General features: G+C 39.7%; 1 protein-coding gene across 4 annotated transcripts in view; it reads left to right on the top strand.

Moving 5' to 3' along the window:
• The first annotated feature begins 12,868 nt into the window (after nt 1-12,868).
• The window catches only part of tcf12 (transcription factor 12), a 97,278-nt gene continuing 91,032 nt past the window's right edge, over nt 12,869-19,114 (top strand). For all 4 annotated transcript variants that reach the window (XR_015850341.1, XM_088334531.1, XM_088334529.1 and 1 more), the window contains exons 1-3: nt 12,869-13,113; nt 17,056-17,144; nt 17,945-18,017. Coding sequence is in view for 3 of the 4 variants with exons in the window: in XM_088334531.1 (XP_088190657.1) it covers nt 17,073-17,144; nt 17,945-18,017 (145 nt within the window). In the remaining variant the exon portion in view is untranslated. The remainder of the gene's footprint in view (nt 13,114-17,055; nt 17,145-17,944; nt 18,018-19,114) is intronic.

Below are 19,114 nucleotides of genomic sequence, written 5' to 3'. Positions count from 1 at the left end.
AGGGCAATGTTCCAGCCTGACAATGACCACAAATACACCTCTACGATGACCAAGGCTTTTCTAAAGGGGCTAAGGGTAAAGGGGTTGGACTGCCCAAGCATGTCTCTAGATCTAAGCCCGATATAACATCTGTGGCGCATCCTCAGGTAGAAGATTGAGAAGCACAAGATCTCAAATACCCCAAGCTGTATTATGTTGTCAAGGAGGAGTGGAAGAGCATTCCAGAAGTTCCGTCAAGGGGGGTGCTTGCGTGTTTAACCTCAGGGAACTAATTTGATTTGATTTAACTTTCCAAAGAAACAAGTGCAATTACACCTTCACTACACTGGGGAGCAGTGGCGCTCTCATTGGCAATGTTTCGTTGACATTTACCTCCATGCTGTGCATATAGCACAGAGAGTATAAGCTGAAGTGTAGATACAAAGTGGGGCAGACTTTCAAGTGACCCCATGAAAAAACAATTAACCCGGATGAGGAGACAGACTGCTAGGGGGTGCACGATTGGATTTATTCTTTCGAGGGTTAGTGTGTGACAGAAAATAAATGAGAGGCATTGCTTTACCTGATCATTTGAGCCTTTAATACATCACAAAATCAAAGGATGTAATTTCATCGACACAACGTTATTTTTTCAAGAAAAAAATGAAAGCCACAAGTATTGTACAATGTGAATATGAACAAAACAGGCCTTCTCTAAAATTACCCATTTTTTCCCCCGGTGACTTATTATCTAGTAACAGTATTGTCGTTAATCTTATGGGCTATGTAATTGATGCCCAGATCAGTTTTGTCACACACCACTACCCGCCAATGCAGAGATCCGACTCATCTCTGAAAAGCAGGATAACGCTCTACACCAAAAAACAACAGCGACAAGACCATGAAGGTGCTGTGTCTGATTTAGATCAGGAGGCTCCTCCTGCTATTGGTAAACACGGAAACCGTTACTGTCTGTCTGTCTGTCCATCCATCCGTCCGTCAGTCTGTCTCTATCTTATTGGGCTTTGTTATTTGGAACTGAGACATTTGCCAACCGAAATTAAACATTACCATAAGAGTGATTTAGAGTTTCCCATATCTTGTCATTTTGTGTACTTTCAAAGTATATGACGGGCCCCCCAGCACTGGACGTCTATTCTATGGAAGCCCAATAGTGACAAACGGCAATTAATAAAAAATCGCTCAATTAATAAAAACTAACTTTCGAAAATAAAAAGCATCTACCTAAATAATAAGCATTGTACAATATGGCTACTCATTTTAAAAATACAGGTAAGTGTGTCAATATTGTGAACTATTTACTTGACATTAGTTCCATACTTATTTTGGATATCGTTTTTCATTTTAGCATTGCATTTAGTACAGGTATACAATTAAAACACGACAAAACTTGATTAAATTAACACTTATTTGGGCTTTGTCAACACACGTTAAAATATTTCAATTTTAATTTAATCATAATTGAATATTGAAATGATTTTTTTACAATAATTTTTTATTTTAGAAAAACATACATGGTTGTCTGTCCCCGTGTGCCCTGCGATTGGCTGGCAACCAGTTCAGGGTGTCCCCTGCCCACTGCCCGGAGATGGCTGGGATGGGCTCCAGCCCCCCCGCGACACTAACGAGGATAAGCGGTACGGCTGATGAGATGAGATGAGATGAAGAACATACATAATATGCCGGGCAGTGGTTAGCGCATGTGCGGCACAGTTTATGTCTTGGGAACCTCCTGCGTGGGTTCAAATCCAGCTCCAGACTTCCTGTGCGGAGTTTGTATGTTCTCACAGTGCTTGCGTGGGTTTCCTCCGGGCACTCCGGTTTCCTCCCACATTCCAAAAACATGCATTTCAGGTGAATTGGCCGGTCCAAATTATCCCTAGGTGTGAATGAGCGAGTGAGTTGTCTGTCCCCGTGTGCCCTGCGATTGGCTGGCAACCAGTTCAGGGTGTCCCCTGCCCACTGCCCGATGATTGCTGGGATGGGCTCCAGCACCCCTGCGACCCTACTGAGGATTAGCGGTACAGCTAATGAGATGAGATGAGACATAATATGCCTTATTATGTATTTCAAATTAATTGCCATTATTATATTTAAAAACAACTTTATTGAGGACGTATTTTTTTACTTTTACTTTTCAACCAAATAGAGTCGTGTTTTGGTTGGAACCCTGGCATCTTTTCAACGTTTCTTTAACCAGTTCTCACTGAGTGGGACCGTGCACACGGGTTTAAACTATTCTGACTTGACTTGTACAGTTCGTCCAACAGGTGGCGGTATGGAATAAAGAAAAAATGTTTAAAGTGAAGCTTAAGGTTTCCTACTGCGATTGCCTCCTAACTATATCCATTCATTGATTCAACCGATCCATTATCCATCCATCCATCATCCCATCCAGCCATCCAGCCATCCAGCTATCCATCCATCCATCCAGCCAGCCACCCATCCATTCATTCATTATATGCGCCACTTATCTGCAACTATAGGGTCACGTGAGCCCTTCCCAGCTGTCTTCAGAAAGCTGGCAGGGGACACCCTGAACTGGTTGCCAGCCAATCATAGGGCACTCAGACACAGACAGGCCACTCGCTCATTCACTGCAGGAACAATTCGGACCCGCCAATCACCTCGAAGCACATGTTTTCGGAACGTACAAGGAAACCAGGGGAGGCACATAAAGATCATGCAAATTCCGTTTTGGGGAGATCATTCGCTGGAATTGAGCCCTTGATCTCCACACCATGGGTTTGATGTGCTAACCACTCAGCCCTCCCCATTATATATTAAAAACAATTAAAGATGGTGCCTAATTACTTTGTGCAATGTCTCCGACCAAATACTTGATGCAGTTTCATTAACGAAAAAAGGAAGCAATTTCCCAAACAAATGATCTTAAATTTTAACAACTTCTCTTTGATTTTAAACCTAAATCAGGGGTAATGTCAGTTTCGCCCTTTATTTTTCTCATGTTTCATGTTAAACCAAAATTAAGAGTAATATTGTTTTTCATGCTTTCTTCTTTTCATGGCAAACACTTTTTTGTGCAGTGCAATATAGTGGTACTTTCAAACAAGAGTGGGCAATGTGCATATTGCAAATTCCTAGAAAAAAATAGCACAACAGGAACGTCACCCTGCTTTTCTCCATTTAGCCGTCCATTACATCACGGTGGATAGAAGGTCATCCATGGGTGTTACGTCTCCGCTTCCTGACACTAAAGACTAACTATTAATGCTCTTGTCAGTCTTGTTTTTAAACTACCCGGTGTTTTGTTTGTCAGTAGATAGTTTTAAAAGTGGCTGGGTAGCTGGTCTCGTCAGGCTACAGCTAACTTAATTGATGCGGGAACATTTTTGGGGGGGGATTGTGGCGGCAGCAGAAACGCTGCATTGTGGGATCTGTAGTTTGAGAGTTATCAGCGTTCCATTGAGCAGGGCCATTATAGTAGATGTATATACAATTATTTCACGGGCCGGATGTAATTGTAAGGTGGGCCAGATGTGGCCCACAGGCCGTGAGTGTGATGCCTAGAATCTGAAGCAACAGCGATATCACAGCTATTTTATGCTGCATGATGCCTGCACGTGAAATATTGAAGGCGTCTAGGCAGATGCCTGTGCCTGGCAACAAGTAATCTTAAAATGTGATTGGTTACATTCTTAGATATGAAAGCACACCTCTAGAAGAAGTGCAAGCCATGAAAGGAAGCTGACAGACAATTTGGAATTACTGTATTAATTATTTGTAGCTATTTTAGGCACGGCACAAAAACAGCATCAATCATAAAATAACAAGTATTGATGGACAAAACATAATCAATATCACACGATTCAGATATTTTTTAGGCCAGCCGAGAAAGCCCTGCAGGCCTTTATGGCCTACCACTGCTTGAATGTGTTATCTACGATAAGCAGTTGGACAAAGCAGGAACAAATGAATCCCATTATTGCAGGTTTTAATGGTGTTATTTAATCATTTTTTTTAATCATACCTTTCTATAACTTATACTGTTTATTTTGTCTTACCCGCAGGTTTGAATATAATTGTATTGTCCGAAACCAGATTGCAGCACACTATCATTTAACACATGTACAGTAGTTTCAAAATAAGAAGATTGATAGGACTTCAAAGTTGATTGTCATTTCATTTTGTATTGCAAATCTTGTAGGGGATAATCAATTAATGTAGATTTTGACTGCAGACCACACAGTACAAGGGAATATTTTTCCTTTATTGTTTTAGGTGATGTTTGGCTATTTTAATTCATTGATTTAAAATAACTGTACATGAATAAATGCAAGCATCACACCATCAACTGGCTGACATTCGCTTAAAAGCTTAATTTCAAAAACCTTTTCAGATATAACGTTTATTTTCTCTATCTGAGCAATCAAAAGTCAATTTACTTGCAAATACCAATTAACAACTGAGTACAAATTAGACTAAAAGCTAAATCTGCAATCTTGACTGTACACATAATTATACAGAAAAAAGCCATTAAGCGCTGTTTCTTGCTACAGGCCACTGTTTTTTTCCCGTGTTTGAAACTCTGAATAGCGCCAGAGATGTGACAAGTTTACTCCTTTCCTCTCTGTACAATGCGCAGTACGCAATACAAATGTATGCAGTAAAACATCTGGTTAGAACTGGAGGGACAATTATACTGATTGCCTAAGAAAGCTCCGCATACTGTTTGAAGTGGTTTAAATGCTGTATTATTATTTCCAGCCAAAGTAAGAAGCTGTAAGATTTCGTTTTGGCATCACTTCACAGCTCAACTTCTTAAGTCAAAAACAATATTTTCTGGTTAAATTCCAAGTTTCTGTCAAAATAATTGTCCAGGAAATACTATAAAAGTTGTATCACTTCATTCCAAACTTGAAGTGTCACAACCATAAAACTTTAACAATGTTTATATTGTTGCTGTCATGTGAAAAAAAATACCATATTGCTTTAATGGAATGTGTATGTTTTAGATGTAAAATTTTACAACTCCTGACTGCTTATGCCAGACTAAAGTGATTGAATCACTGTATATTCAAGGTATACGGATCCATTAACTGCCTAGGTTGTCGGGGCACCACTTCCTTCGGTGTGTCCTGGGCAAGTACACGCTGTCGGTGCCCATCCCTCGCAAGGTTGTTTCTGGGGGTTGGGGTGGGTCTGCTCCCCCCACAAAACAGATAGTACTGGATTCCATGTCTATCAATAGCAGGAAAAGCCCCCTGATCTGAAATATGAATCTTGAAAAAGGTATATATATATATATATATAATACACATACACAGTGGCTCGCAAAACTATTTGCCCCCTTTGAACTTTGTGAACTTTTGCCACATTTCAGACTTTAAACAAAGATATAAAACTGTAATTTCTTGTGAAGCATCAACAATAAGTGGGACACAATCATGAAGTGGAACACACATTATTGGATATTTTAAACCTTTTTCATCAGATAAAAAACGAAAAAGTGGGTGTGTAAAATTATTCAGCCCCTTTACTTTCAGTCCAGCAAACTCTGTCCAGAAGTTCAGTGAGGATCTCTGAATGAATCAATGGTGATCTAAATGACTAACAATGATAAATATAATCCATCTGTGTGTGATCAAGTCTCTGTATAAATGCACCTGCACTTTGATAGTCTCAGAGGTCTGTTTAAAGCGCAGAGAGCATCATGAAGAATGAGGAAATCACCAGGCAGGTCCGAGATACTGTTGTGGTGAAGTTTAAAGCTGGATTTTGATAAGAAAAGATTTCCCAAGCTTTAAACATCCCAAGGAGCACCAATAATATTGAAATGGAAGGAGTATAAGAGCACTGTAAATCTACCAAGATTGGGCCGTCCCCCTAAACTTTCAGCTCATACAAGGAGAAAACTGATCAGAGATGCAGCCAAGAGGCCCATGATCACTCTGGATGAACTGCAGAGGTCTACAACTGAGGTGGGAGAATCTGTCCATAGGACAACAATCAGTCGTATACTGCACAAATATGGCCTTTATGGAAGAGTGGCAAGAAGGAAGCCATTTCTTAAATATATCCATAAAATGTGTTGTTTAAAGTTTGCCATAAGCCACCTAGGAGACACACCAAACATGTGGAAGAAGATGCTCTGGTCAGATGAGACCAAAATTGAACTTTTTGGCAACAATCCAAGACGTTATGTTTGGCGTAAAACAGCACAGCTCATCACTTTCAACACACCATCACCACTGTCAAACATGGTGGTGGCAGCATCGTGCTTTGGGCCTGCTTTTCTTCAGCAGGGACAGGGAAGATGGTTAAAATTGATGGGAAGATGTATGGAGCCAACTACTGGAGCATTCCCGAAGGAAACCTGAATGAGTCCGCAAAAGACCTGTGACTGGGACGGAGATCTGTCTTCTAACAAGACAATGATCCAAAAAATAAAGCAAAAGCTACAATGGAATGGTTCACCCAAAAACATATCAAGGTGTTAGAATGGCCAAATCAAAGTCCAGACCTCAATCCAATTGAGAATCTTTGGAAAGAACTGAAAACTCCTGTTCACAAACACATTCCATCCAATCTCACTGATCTTGAGCTGTTTTGCAAGAAGAATGGGCAAAAATATCAGTTTCTCGATGTGCAAAACTGATAGAGACCTACCTTGAGCGACTTGCAGCTGTAATCGCAGCAAAAGGTGCAAAAGGTACAAAGTATTAACTCAATGGGGCTGAATAATTTTGCACACCCACTTTTTCGTTTTTTATTTGTTAAAAAAGTTAAAAATATCCAATAAAATGTGTTCCACTTCATGATTGTGTCAAACCTATTGTTGATGCTTCACAAGAAATTATAGTTTTATATCTTGATGTTTGAAGTCTGAAAGGTGGCAAAAGGTCACTAAGTTCATGGGGGCAAATAGTTTCGCAAGCCACTGTTTATCTATATATATATTATGTAGATATACATCATTTGTAATTACATCAGTCATTTACCCTGTTTTCGTCCCCGGATACATGTATTTAAGAGGTGTGCAACTAAAACTAAGATTTACACTTAACATACTCACTGAAAATTTGACTTTATGATATCACGCTATGCAATTTTGTGGGATTACGATTATATAAAATGGTTGGCGGAATAAAAGTGCTGTGAAAATTCTTTGTGGATGCCAATTTCACTGCAGTCCCAGTGAGCTCATCCATCACTCACTCACCCACCCTTTCTGCACTGTTTCGTAGTTTTATTGGTTTTGGTCATTCAAGGACAACAGGCCTCTCATGAAAAAATTAGACATGGCCTTCCTTAGTGGGGAAAAAAACTCAAGTATGTTTCAGTTTAGTTGTCTATTGAAACATTCCAATACCTTTAATGTACTTTGTTCAGTGTAATGGAAATACTGTAAACAGTAAGTAAAATTGTAAGTAAAGGTGAATATGAGCTGTGGGAACTATTAGTATCAAACGGATCCATGTAAATACATGGTAGTATGGATCGATACCTTTTGCTTGGAAATGTCATGATCAAGTCAAGTCATGTTCATTTGTATAGCCCTTACTCTCAAGGAGTCTCATAGGGCTGCACAGACCACAGAATATTGCAAACCACAGAATATGATTGCACCAACCCTGATCTAAAACCTACATGAGGGCAAGGAAAAACTTAGCCAAATCGTTCATAAGGTGTCTGATTTACTGAATCTGTGTGGTTGAGCTGTTAACTTTCATTTTTGTGATTGACGGGTCTCAATTAAATAAAATAGTTTTGCGGAATGTATATCTGTCCTAAAGAGAGTGTGGTGTAGCCAATGAACAGTTTTCGGTTTCTATGGATGATTTGTGGAGGATGTCCAACAAAGCCGTGTGCGTATGCATACTTCACAAGCACAGTAAGTCAACGTTTCAAACCAGAACCTCCGTTGTGATGCAACTGTACCAATCACGATAACACAATTACGAGCCTAGGCTGTCTTTTTAGTTTATTGGACAATTTTATCGGATAATTGACTGTTAGGGTGATCAAATGTGCCCTTTTTTCCATCCCTTTTCTTACCTGTTAACATGATAATGTATTTTATTTCTTGCTGTTAATAATGAATGTCGTGCATCAGCATATTAATCCAGGCTGAATGAGTGAAATAAACAGTTAAAGATAATAAAAAAGATATACGTTGTATTGTGAGTGATGTTCATCATGTGCATAAATTGTTATTGCAATTGGCTTCCAAAAAGCACCGCAAAGCAAAAGAAGTGCATCTGTCTGCATTGGCATAATTTGGAAATTGGAAAACGTAATCGAAACATCAGAGGCACAACCAAACAAAATAAACAACAGCTTTGGCTGTCCGATGCAGAGCAGAGAATCCTTCACAAAGGAAGCTTAGAAGCGGTTTAGAAGGAAGAGACCAACCCGACGTTCGGAAAAAAAACCTTTGTATAAATGTTTCCCCCTGCTGGAGAAGAGTTTAGCGTAAATTGATAAAATCCAAGCAAACATCTGGGTGAGAGAAGCAGAGTTTAACAGAATCAGTGAATAATTAAACCACCGCCCCTTGAGTTAGTATTATATTTACGAAAAACACAAAATAATTATTTTAGGCACTAAAATATTTTTTTTTTCTTAAAGTTCAAATTGAAGTTATTTAACAGTATGAAAATAAATACAAATATTTGTATTACAATTGATGCAGATCAAAAGCCAAGACAATCAAATAAAAAAGCAGCAATTGAACGAAAATACAAATATAACAATGTCAACTGTACCCTTCATTGCACATTCTAATAATAACCCATAAAGTCAGAAAGTAAAATAATGTAAACAATATAATCTAAAAACATTTAAATTGTTAAAAACAAAAGAAAAAAACTACTACTAAGACAATTGTCACAGAGCAAAAGTCAAGAGAGTCACACCAAAAACAATTAGCAATGTAATAATGTTTTTGTCAGAACCCAAACAGACGGTGGACCCAAACGCGTAACCTTTTTCACACCAGGGTTCATTTTACAGAAATGGAGCAGTCATGCGCAGGAAAAAAAACGCCAGCAATTTGGCGACCGCTGGGCAGAAGAAGTGAGACAGAGAAGTCAGCCGCGGGAAAACGGGAAGCCAGGGGCAGACAAGATCGGAACCAGACAGGTCAGACGGGATCGATACCAGATACAGGATACACGAGCATATACCAAACAGGATGGGACAGACGGGATCGATACCTGATACTGAATACACGAGCAGGATTTAGGACAGACGAGATTAATACCGGATACAAGATTCACGAACAAGATACCGGACAGGACGGGACAGACGCGGTCGATACCGGATACAGAATGCACAAGCAAGATACCGGAGAGGACGGGACGGACGGGATCGATACCGGATACAGGGTGCACGAGCAAGATACCGGACAGGATGGGACAGACGGGATCGATATCGGATACCAGACAGGATGGGACTGACGGGATCGATAACGGATACAGGATACATGAGGAGGATACCGGACAGGACAGACGGGATTGATACCAGATACTGGATACACAAGCAAGATACCGGACAGGACGGGACTGACAGGATCGACACTGTATACTGGATACACAAGCAAGATACCAGACAGGACGGGGCAGATGGGATCGATACCGGATACCGGACAGGACAGGACTGACGGGATCGATACCGGATACAGGATACACGAGGAGGATAGCGGACAGGACAGGACAGACGGGATCGATACCAGATACTGGATACACAAGCAAGATACCAGACAGGACGGGACTGACGGGATCGATACCGGATACTGGAGACACAAGCGGGATAGCGGACAGAGTCAAAACGCATGTCTTGCAAGTGCAGAGGTTCGTTGGCGAATGACAAGGAGTGAATGAGAGCACTGAGTTTAAATAGGAGGGGAGCCAACCAGGCAACGAGCAGCAGCTGGTTCCAAACAAGCGAGCACAGGTGCGGGCAGTGGGCAATCGTGACACTTTTGGCTTTGTGTCTGGCTATTGTGACAACATTTTTTACAGGTTTTTGTTCGGGAACAATAACATGTTTACATTTTTGGTTGCAGCTCGTTGCTCTTTGTAGGGTCAAAATTTCCACGTGTTTATGTACATTTGCCAAAGTAGGATACCACTTACCACATAAACAAGACCTGGCATTGCTCTTTTCTATCTATCTACCCTGGTCATATCCCTTGAGAGTTGTGACCAACAGTAAGACAAACACATACACAAAAACAAAGAAAATAGAAAAGGAATAAGTAGCAAAAAAACTAAAAAATTGACCATGTTCTTTTCAGTTGTTGAAAATGAAAGTCCACACCCCACACCAGATTTGTCTCTCTCTTCTGCCTCATAGGCAAGATGCAGCAGGAGGCTAAGTGGGGAGAGTTAGTAAAAGTGTGCCGGTCGGTTTTACAAACAGGCATACACTTAAGAGTGACTGAGGGCGCTGGGTAAGAAAGAGAATGACTAAAAAAGAGGCCACGACGCGTAGAGTTTCTTATTTGCCTCTTGTCATTTTAGCTTCTGGTGGGGTTGGGCGCATACACATTTATCTCTCTTCTGCCTGGCAGGCAGGATGCAACAGCAAGCCACGAGAGGTGCTAAAAGTGTGCCTGGCAGTCACAATCCCAAGCATACACTTAGAAAGTGGCTGAGGGCACTGGGTGAGAGACAAAAAAGCTGCGCTATCGACATATTTGAGAAAATTGGGGAGGAGCAAAGTATCGATCCCAGGACAATAGTATCGATCAAATTTAGGTACTTGCCTAGTATCCATAATATCAATATTTGGATTGATCCACCCACCCCTAGTGAAGATTTCCAAATAAAATAAATCCCCTACAAAAAGTATTATAACTGGTTAGCTGATTCATTATGACCGCCTTCTGCAACTACATCCCCACCTCCTGTGTCTGGCCAAAACTTTGTAACTCCAAAATCCGCCATTTCAGAAAAAAAAAGAAATAATTTCCTTTATGCAAAATATTTGCCCCCAGAGAGGTCAAAGTGAAACTATCTTTTAGATGGCTTTTGGCAAAACATCAAACTGAGAGTCTTTTCAACTCACAGTGTACAATTTCCTTCCATTTTCTATTAATTTCAGTTCCTAGTAGGTCACAGAAGCGTTGAACAACCAGATCAAGGGAGCCACAGCGCTATTTCTATTTTTCGCAAAGTGCATTTTGCACAAGTATCTCTACATGCAAGGTTTATTTTTTGCCTCTCGTGAATAGATTAATCAGCACCAATGACATGTTTTTAGCCAAAGCAAACATGAGACGGATTTGAAAGCAGTCCGCTGGTCTTGATTTTTTTCAACAGTGCGGAGGAAAAGTAGTGCAAAACAGTTAGTGCGCTGAGGTGCGCCAGAATGATTGATGAATTCGGAGAGGAAAGAAAAACGTCCTTCCGCGCTTTTGTGGCTTATCGTACGTTTTTGGCTTCTGGAAAAGAAATAGAATTCGGCCCTAAGCGTTTGACTGAGAAGGAAGAACAGCCGGACAAATTATTTTTAATTTTCACTCAAAATTCTCCAATTGGTGAAAATGAGATTTGGGTGCTTCTTTGTTTTTTTGTTTCCTTGTTTGTTTGTTTCCTTTTTTCTCGTTTCTTTCTTTCCTTGTTCATTTCTCTCTCTCCCTCCCTCTCTATCTCTCCGTCTTTATTTCCCTCTTTCTTTCTTGCTTCCTCCCTCCCCCCTTCCTCCCTCATTAACACCTGCATTTCCTTCCTTCTCTCCGTCTTTCTTTTTTCTTTATTTCTCCCTGCCTCTCTCACTAACACTATCCTTCTTTCCTAACTCCCTCACTTTTTTCTTTCCCCCTCTCCCCCTGCACCCTGTCCTCCCCCACGAACACTATCCCTTTCTTTCTTTCATTCTTTCTTTCTTTTCTTTCTTTCTTGCTGTCTTTCTTTCTTTTTTCTCTTTTTTCTTCTTCCTCACTATCTTACTAAAACATTATTTCCTTCCTAACTCCCTCACTTTTTTCTTTCTTCCTCTCTCCCTCTCCCTGGATCCTTTCCTCCTCCACTAACACCAATCCTACTTTCCTTCCTTCCTTCCTTCCTTCCTTCCTTCCTTCCTTCCTTCCTTCCTTTCTTCCTTCCTTCCTTCCATCTGTCTTTCCTTTCACTACTTAAAACTGAAATAACTTAAAAGCTTTAAACATTCACACACACAAAAAAAAACAATAACATCTACAGCTCAACAACAATTATAATGTGCACTTTGTCCTTAAACTAGAAATCTGATTGGCCAAACCAACAGCTTTATTGAACACTGATGTTATTGCTCACAGGCTTCAGAAGTCTTTGTGAAGGCTGCCAGGCAGATTTCTAACCCAGGCAACAAGTCATAGCTGAAAAGTGACTGGTTAAATTATTGAACAAGACAGCACACACTTGAAAGCAGCACAACCGGGGCGGATGCAATCAAAGGAAGCTGACAGACAATTAGGACTCATTTAATAAGTTTTTATGGACAAAATACAATTACATCATATAATTTGGATACTTTTTAGTCCATCAGAGGAGGCCTTGTAGACCCTGATAGCCCACCACTGCTACTGCATGTTTCAGTATTTTGAGTAAAAATTATGACACTTTTTGAAGCTGCCATCTGCGAATGTTGAGAACAAGTTTAAAGAAAGCGACTTTTATAAAGGATAAGAGATATAGATTTATCTGTTAATCTTGCCATAAAATGGAGTCAACTAGCCTAAGTAAAAATACCCAAGACACCAACATACAACAGCAGTGTATTTGTTCTTTGGTACTATCAATCACTTAGTTTTACCACGCATATAATCAGGTAGTCGACAAACCAGCGACCAGGCCAAGCGGGGCTCCGGAGACGATTAAGCCGAGATAAGGCGCATCCTCTGCTGGCGCAAGGAGCAGCATCACCCGCTGAGATGGAGCACCGTGTCCCAGTGCCAGGCGGAGGGATACACTAGACCTGTGTCATCTTGGTGCTGAGGCACTCGCATAGCAAAAATGTCTGCCTAAGGGAAACTCCAAGTGGTACAAATAGAGAATATTTCCTACTGCAATTGCAATTTAAAGGTCCATTTTACGCGTGGAGAGGCTTACTCCGAGAGGGCGAATTTTCACCAGATCACCCTAGTCGGAATTTTACTCAAAAAAGGTAAGATAGAGGGGACTCGGGAGAAACGTGCTCCGACCTGTGAAAGAAGTTGAGAGTTAAGGACTGTACAGTAATTGCGTTTTGAGTTCCACTGCCGTGATTTTATTTTCTGTCGCCTGTTCATTTCTCTTTCTTGACATTCAGGCAACTGTGAATTTGCGTGACACTTGGTAAAATGAGACATTTTTGGCGTCTACTTATTGTTAGTAATGCAATTACTGTCTCCTAGCTCTCCCAAAATCCTTGTAAAGTCGTTCTGGAATTGAGGCTAGCGATAGCAAATTAGCAATGTCACACTAAAGCTGTCCTTTCTAAACAACAATAACAACAATGTGTTATGTGTTAAACTTACGCCCTGGGAGTCTTTGTCACAACATCCGATGTGTAGTGAAAGTGCATGGACGCGATGTTCATGCACGCCTTCCCTTCAATTCATAAAAAACTCATGCGCATATACAATGTATTACTTATTGTGAAATTGTATATTAGACTCTCCCCCGTGGTAAGGGTGCACCTCATTTTTTTAATACCCCGAATGTCATCCTGACAAACATGTAATTATTTTGTGCAGGGTCTGCAATTTTTTTTATATTGTTGGGAAATTAATATTAAAATGTATCGTTTACCAAATCGTTCGTATTAGTTATCTGACTCCATTAACCAGACACAACCTACATTCTCCCAACAATGTGCGCTCGTTTCTTGATGGAAAAGATGGACAAGTAAAGCCGACATTTTCACACGGGGGCAGATGTAATTTCATGGGCAATTTAACTAAGTGTACTCCATCGAAAAATGGCCGAATTATTCAAATTAGTGTTGTCGAAGTTTCTGAAGTCCTCTAGCTTTTTTTCTCTCAGCCCATGCCTTTCCACAAGATGGTGTGCCGACTCCTCCCATGGCCTTGCCAATGAAGCCCCCCGGGCTCCACCACATTCGGGAAGAGCGCCGCGATGTCTGGAATTAACCATAACAACACCGAGCGTTTCTACGTCATCAGGGCCTTGTTCTCAAAACATCGCCTGCCGTCCTCTGTCAGAGCCCTGTTATGAACAGAACTAAACAAAATATTCTGGATTTGAAACGGCGTGACCTGTCATTGAACTATAGCCCACTCGATGAAAATCTTCATTGCACTCAATAAATGTAACTTGTATTCAATCGTATAAAATCCTTTATAGTCAAATGTATAAAATCCTTCAATATCATTTAAGTGGATCCAGATCAAAATTGAATTGAGCCTTCTAAAAGTGATTTCAGGTTAACCAGTATGTTAATCAAGGAAAACCTAATATCTAGGGTTGGGAGGATTACTTTAAAATGTAATTTGATACAATTACTAGTTACCTGTTTAAAAAATGTAATCAATAACATTGTCCAAATACTATAATATTGCATTAATGTCATTGACTTTCAATTACATTTGGATTACTCCAAATCCAAATATTCTAATTATAGACAAAATAAATATAATACCAATACAATTGGTACATTTTGTTTGAGATACATGAACAATGTAACTTTAAAAAATAATTGGGAGAAACCAAGGTCAGGTAGTTGCTTGTAGTCCTACAATAAAGCACTAAAATTTTAATGGTACCCCTACGACCCTATTGGTCAAGGGATCCACAAACCAACAATGATATACTTTGTTGTGCAAAAATAGAACTTTCTCTTTCACATGGCAAAAAACATATGGCCTGTTTTAGTTAACATTAAGAACCCAATATTCTTATAAACACACCAAGTGTTCACTTTATGAATTTCTAACACACTCTGGGATGTCTTGTGTTCAAGTTTTATTTGTTTTTAAAGTGAAGATGCCAAACCTCCTTGACCACAATCATATTTACTAGGCTGTCCATTCATCTCAGATTGCCTGGTCTCCTCGATGCAACAGGCAAAAAAGTCACGCACAAAAGCTCCTTACAGTGGCTCGCACTATGTATGTTAGAGTTAAAGTAAGATCTTAACCCCGAACCCGACCCGAGCCTGAATGTAAATTTGGGTCGGGCCTGAAATGTCCATCATTGCTTCGGGTAAGCGTTGGGTCGGGATTCTCTCACTGACTTAAAAAAAAAAAGAAAGGAAAAAAAGATCCCAGCTTGATTTGCGTCTGTAATTGTTCTTAGTTTGATTTTCTTTATGGAGGATCCCAGCCCCCTTTAGCACAACGCAGCCCTCGTCAACACGCTTGGCGCATGTCTGTCATAGTTAATTTTTTTTCTGTGGAGGATCTGCGTGGTGGATTCTGTCTACCTTTTACGCAACGCATCTCGTGTTCACACGCTTGGCTCGGGCTTGCTGCGTCCTTGTCCGCAGGCTGCGTTGCGCAAAAGGGAGGACGGAATCCATCTCGCAGATCCTAAACCAATAACAAGTATGGGTCGATGATTTAAAAAGAAACTCTGCGAGAAAGAAGCCCTCCGCCTCCTCCCATTCCTCCTCCTCGTTCTCCCCCTCCTCCGCCTCCTCACAAAAAATGTCCTCACAAATAATATAGAAATTTGGGTTATCTTCAGACTTGATCCCTCAAATCAAAAGTTCGGGCTTCAATACCCGGACTCAATACCTGGATTTCTTTCGGCCCGATCTTACCTCTAATGTACGTGTAGCGCTGATCAAAAGAAGGGCTTTTTTTGTCGACTTTGATCATGAAAATAAAGTCGTTGGGTGGGTGGGACTCCTTGGTTCTTGACAGTCGAGATAAAAGACAAAGAATGCTGCATGTCGGTAAACATGATTATGATTTGATAATTCATTTAATTATCTGCTTTTCACAAGAGAAACATCTTGATCAGTCCGAAACAAGATACCGGAAAACTTTAAAGCAGAGTTAACACACCATTACATACTGGCACCTGGCTCTCTTCAACTTCTTTGAATGTCGGCAAAAAAGGGTTCATTACAACAAGGACAATCCATAGAATCTCATCTCATCTCATCAGCCGTACCGCTTTTCCTCATTAGGGTCGCGGGGGGGGCTGGAGCCCATCCCAGCCATCTCCGGGCAGTGGGCAGGGGACACCCTGAACTGGTTGCCAGCCAATCGCAGAGCACACAGGGACAGACAATGCATTCGCTCATTCACACCTAGGGACAATTTGGACCGGCCAATTCCATAGAATCCAACCGTGTAAAATATTTATTCAAAAACACACGTTATTGCCGACTAATAAATAGGAATCCGCCTTAAAAAATTCTGCTTTGTTGGCTGTTGCTTCTTGTAATCCATTTGTTTTGCCACATTATTTTCGTTTACAAGTAAACAGACTCGTAAAATAATTCCCAGTATGGTAGTTAGCCCTGCCTTTAGATTGACACCTTTTCTATGATTAGGCTCTGCTCGTGCACACAACTCAAAATTTCATTAAACTTCCAAATATATTTCACGTGTCTCATTCTTACCTTCACTGCTTGGGCGCCCCTGGCGGGTGTTAAAAAAAACGCATACATTAGTTGCATCAATGTATAAGTTGCAGGTTTGTAAGCTTAGGAACAAAGTCACGGCTCATAAAATAAACTGCAAGGAGAAGTATCATACTGTAAAAACAAAAACACTATTTACGGTGTATGAGCCAACAATGAATAAAGATCATCTTAGAGGCCGAAAATCTTCTCGGGGGCCGAATGTGGCCCGCGGACCTGACTTTGATATATTTAGGCTAAAAAGTGAAAATGAAAATAGGTTGAAGAATGAGCCAGTCATGATGTATTAACTTTAATATAAAATAATGCTGTTGGAACATCTGTTGTTTTTGCTCATTTCAGGTCTGCATTTACGTTTGCAATTTGTGTGCTTGTTTGTATTCGCATCTAACTGCTGTATTAAAACTTTTGGTCAAAATAAATCTATATCTTGAAAATATCTTCAAAGTTTGTTGAAGTTAACTGAACGTTTACATGACTTGATATGCATGTATATGTCTGTGTTACTTCCAGGTCTCGAGTTTACCAAAATGAATCCTCAGCAGCGGATTGCTGCTCTCGGAAGTGACAAGGAATTGAGCGACCTCCTTGATTTCAGTGCGGTAAGACATTTTCTAGAAGAGATAGGTATCGTTGTGATCTCCTCCATAATGCTACTTTTGACAATACTGCATGAGACGTGTCAATCAGGTGTATCTGTACTTACGTCTACTTTTTTTCCTTTTAGAAAAACGAAACATTATTTTTCTTTTTAAACAAACGTGTCTTGAAACTGCAAATTCATTCACAGAACAATTTAAAATGAAAGCGTTTTATAGAATTATATATTTTGTAGTATTTAGTTCAGAAGTAACAGCCTGAGCTACCTGATATTTCTGTCACACTTTCCCATTATATGGCATGATATATATTTCTATTAAATACTAAGCTTCTTGTTGTATGATTGCACAATGCCACTCAAGTATCAGAAGGTCTAGAAACCTGCCAATCATTCATTCTTTTGCTCAACTGAGTGGGAGGAGACATTTTGTGCCCATCATGATTTTCATTTTATTGATTTTAAAAATAAGATTTTATAGGTAAAGGTCTGACATAAGGAAACAAATTTTAGGAAATTTGATTTGTTTTCCTCAAAGACTGTTAAGCGAATCGTTAAGGATGGGCATTATCAATCTGTCCGTTTAAAAAAAATAAGCCCTAGTTTAAATCTATGGGGTGTTACTTTTTCAGATTTAGTAGTCTTTTTCATGTGGATGCTTTTTAATTATAGTTGTATTCGAAGCATAACTCAGTCATCAACACACATTGATAATTGTGATGCATTATTCTTAGCTGGTTCTTACACCCAAATCTGTGGTATGTGTTGGTTTCTGATTCATTTAGACCACATTCATTTTCACAGATGTTCTCTCCACCTGTCAACGGGGGGAAGAACAGGCCAACAACACTTGGAAGCAGCCAGTTTAGTGCTTCAGGTAGGACACACCACTGAGAGGTGTTGTGCAGTCTTATATATAATATATATATGGTCTATTTTCAGTACTTCTACACCCGTTGGAAAGGATTGAATGCTGTCCTAGATGTATTACATTTAAGTCTGAAAACATTGCAACAATCTTGAGTTTGAATTGAATCAATTTTCACTCACGAGAGCCGCCTTGTTTTATTATCTCTAAATTGGCTGAAGAATGGAGCAATTGAGATGAACAATGTACTTGTGTGCCACAGATGAATCAAAATGTTATTTTGATTTTTTTAAGGCTATTTAGATCGCAGGACTTCCTTTTACCTACTGGGAAAAGAAAGCAATTGATATAATACTTGAGAAACAGGTCCTCTAGTTATATTTTTTCCTCATCCAGATAGTTTTCTTTCTAGTCAAATACGAATCAAGCAGAATTATTTATTGTGTATTTAAAACAACCATTTTAAATAGGCTCTGAATATGATTCTATTTAACATATAAATTGCCTTGATCTAATACAAATGATGCAGCAACATATCGTCATGTGAAACACACTTAACTCCTTTTTGTCATTTTTATTTTTTGTGGGAATGTGAACAGTTAAATTATAGAAAATTTGGTGGCTTGTTATTCCAACACCATAACACATTAATTCAAAAATATAGAAATGGCAAAAGTGGAGATAAGTGATTTTCACTTGGACTGTATAAAAACAGACAATATAACAGTATGAGGTCATACATTCTTGACCTTTTGCTAATACCAGTTGTTTTAGATAACATACTGATGAAAGCAATACATTGCTCAGTATAACTTTATGTCCTTTGCCTACTGTCCCAGATGGTCAAGGTTCGGCACACTAGAAAGAGCTTGACAATATCAGGACAAATTATTATTATTTTAAAGTACACATGCATTCCCGCAACTCGCTGTGGATGCAGAAAATGGATGGGTGGATGGATGGTATACATGGTATCCAGTATTAAGTAAGTTTTTGTCCTTGTCATAATACACTTCAGAAAATGTATTTTTTGGGGAGAATGGTGGAACAAATTGAAGGCATTTTTATTCACTTTCAGTGGAAAGAGAGGATTTTACACATTGTCA

This window comes from Urocampus carinirostris, chromosome 4 (genome assembly GCF_059441175.1).
Source record: "Urocampus carinirostris isolate Australia breed hairy pipefish chromosome 4, RoL_Ucar_1.0, whole genome shotgun sequence".
Classification (NCBI taxonomy): Eukaryota; Metazoa; Chordata; class Actinopteri; order Syngnathiformes; family Syngnathidae; genus Urocampus; species Urocampus carinirostris.
The sequence above is the reverse complement of the archived record's forward strand: the minus strand, read 5'-3'. Positions and strand labels throughout refer to the sequence as shown.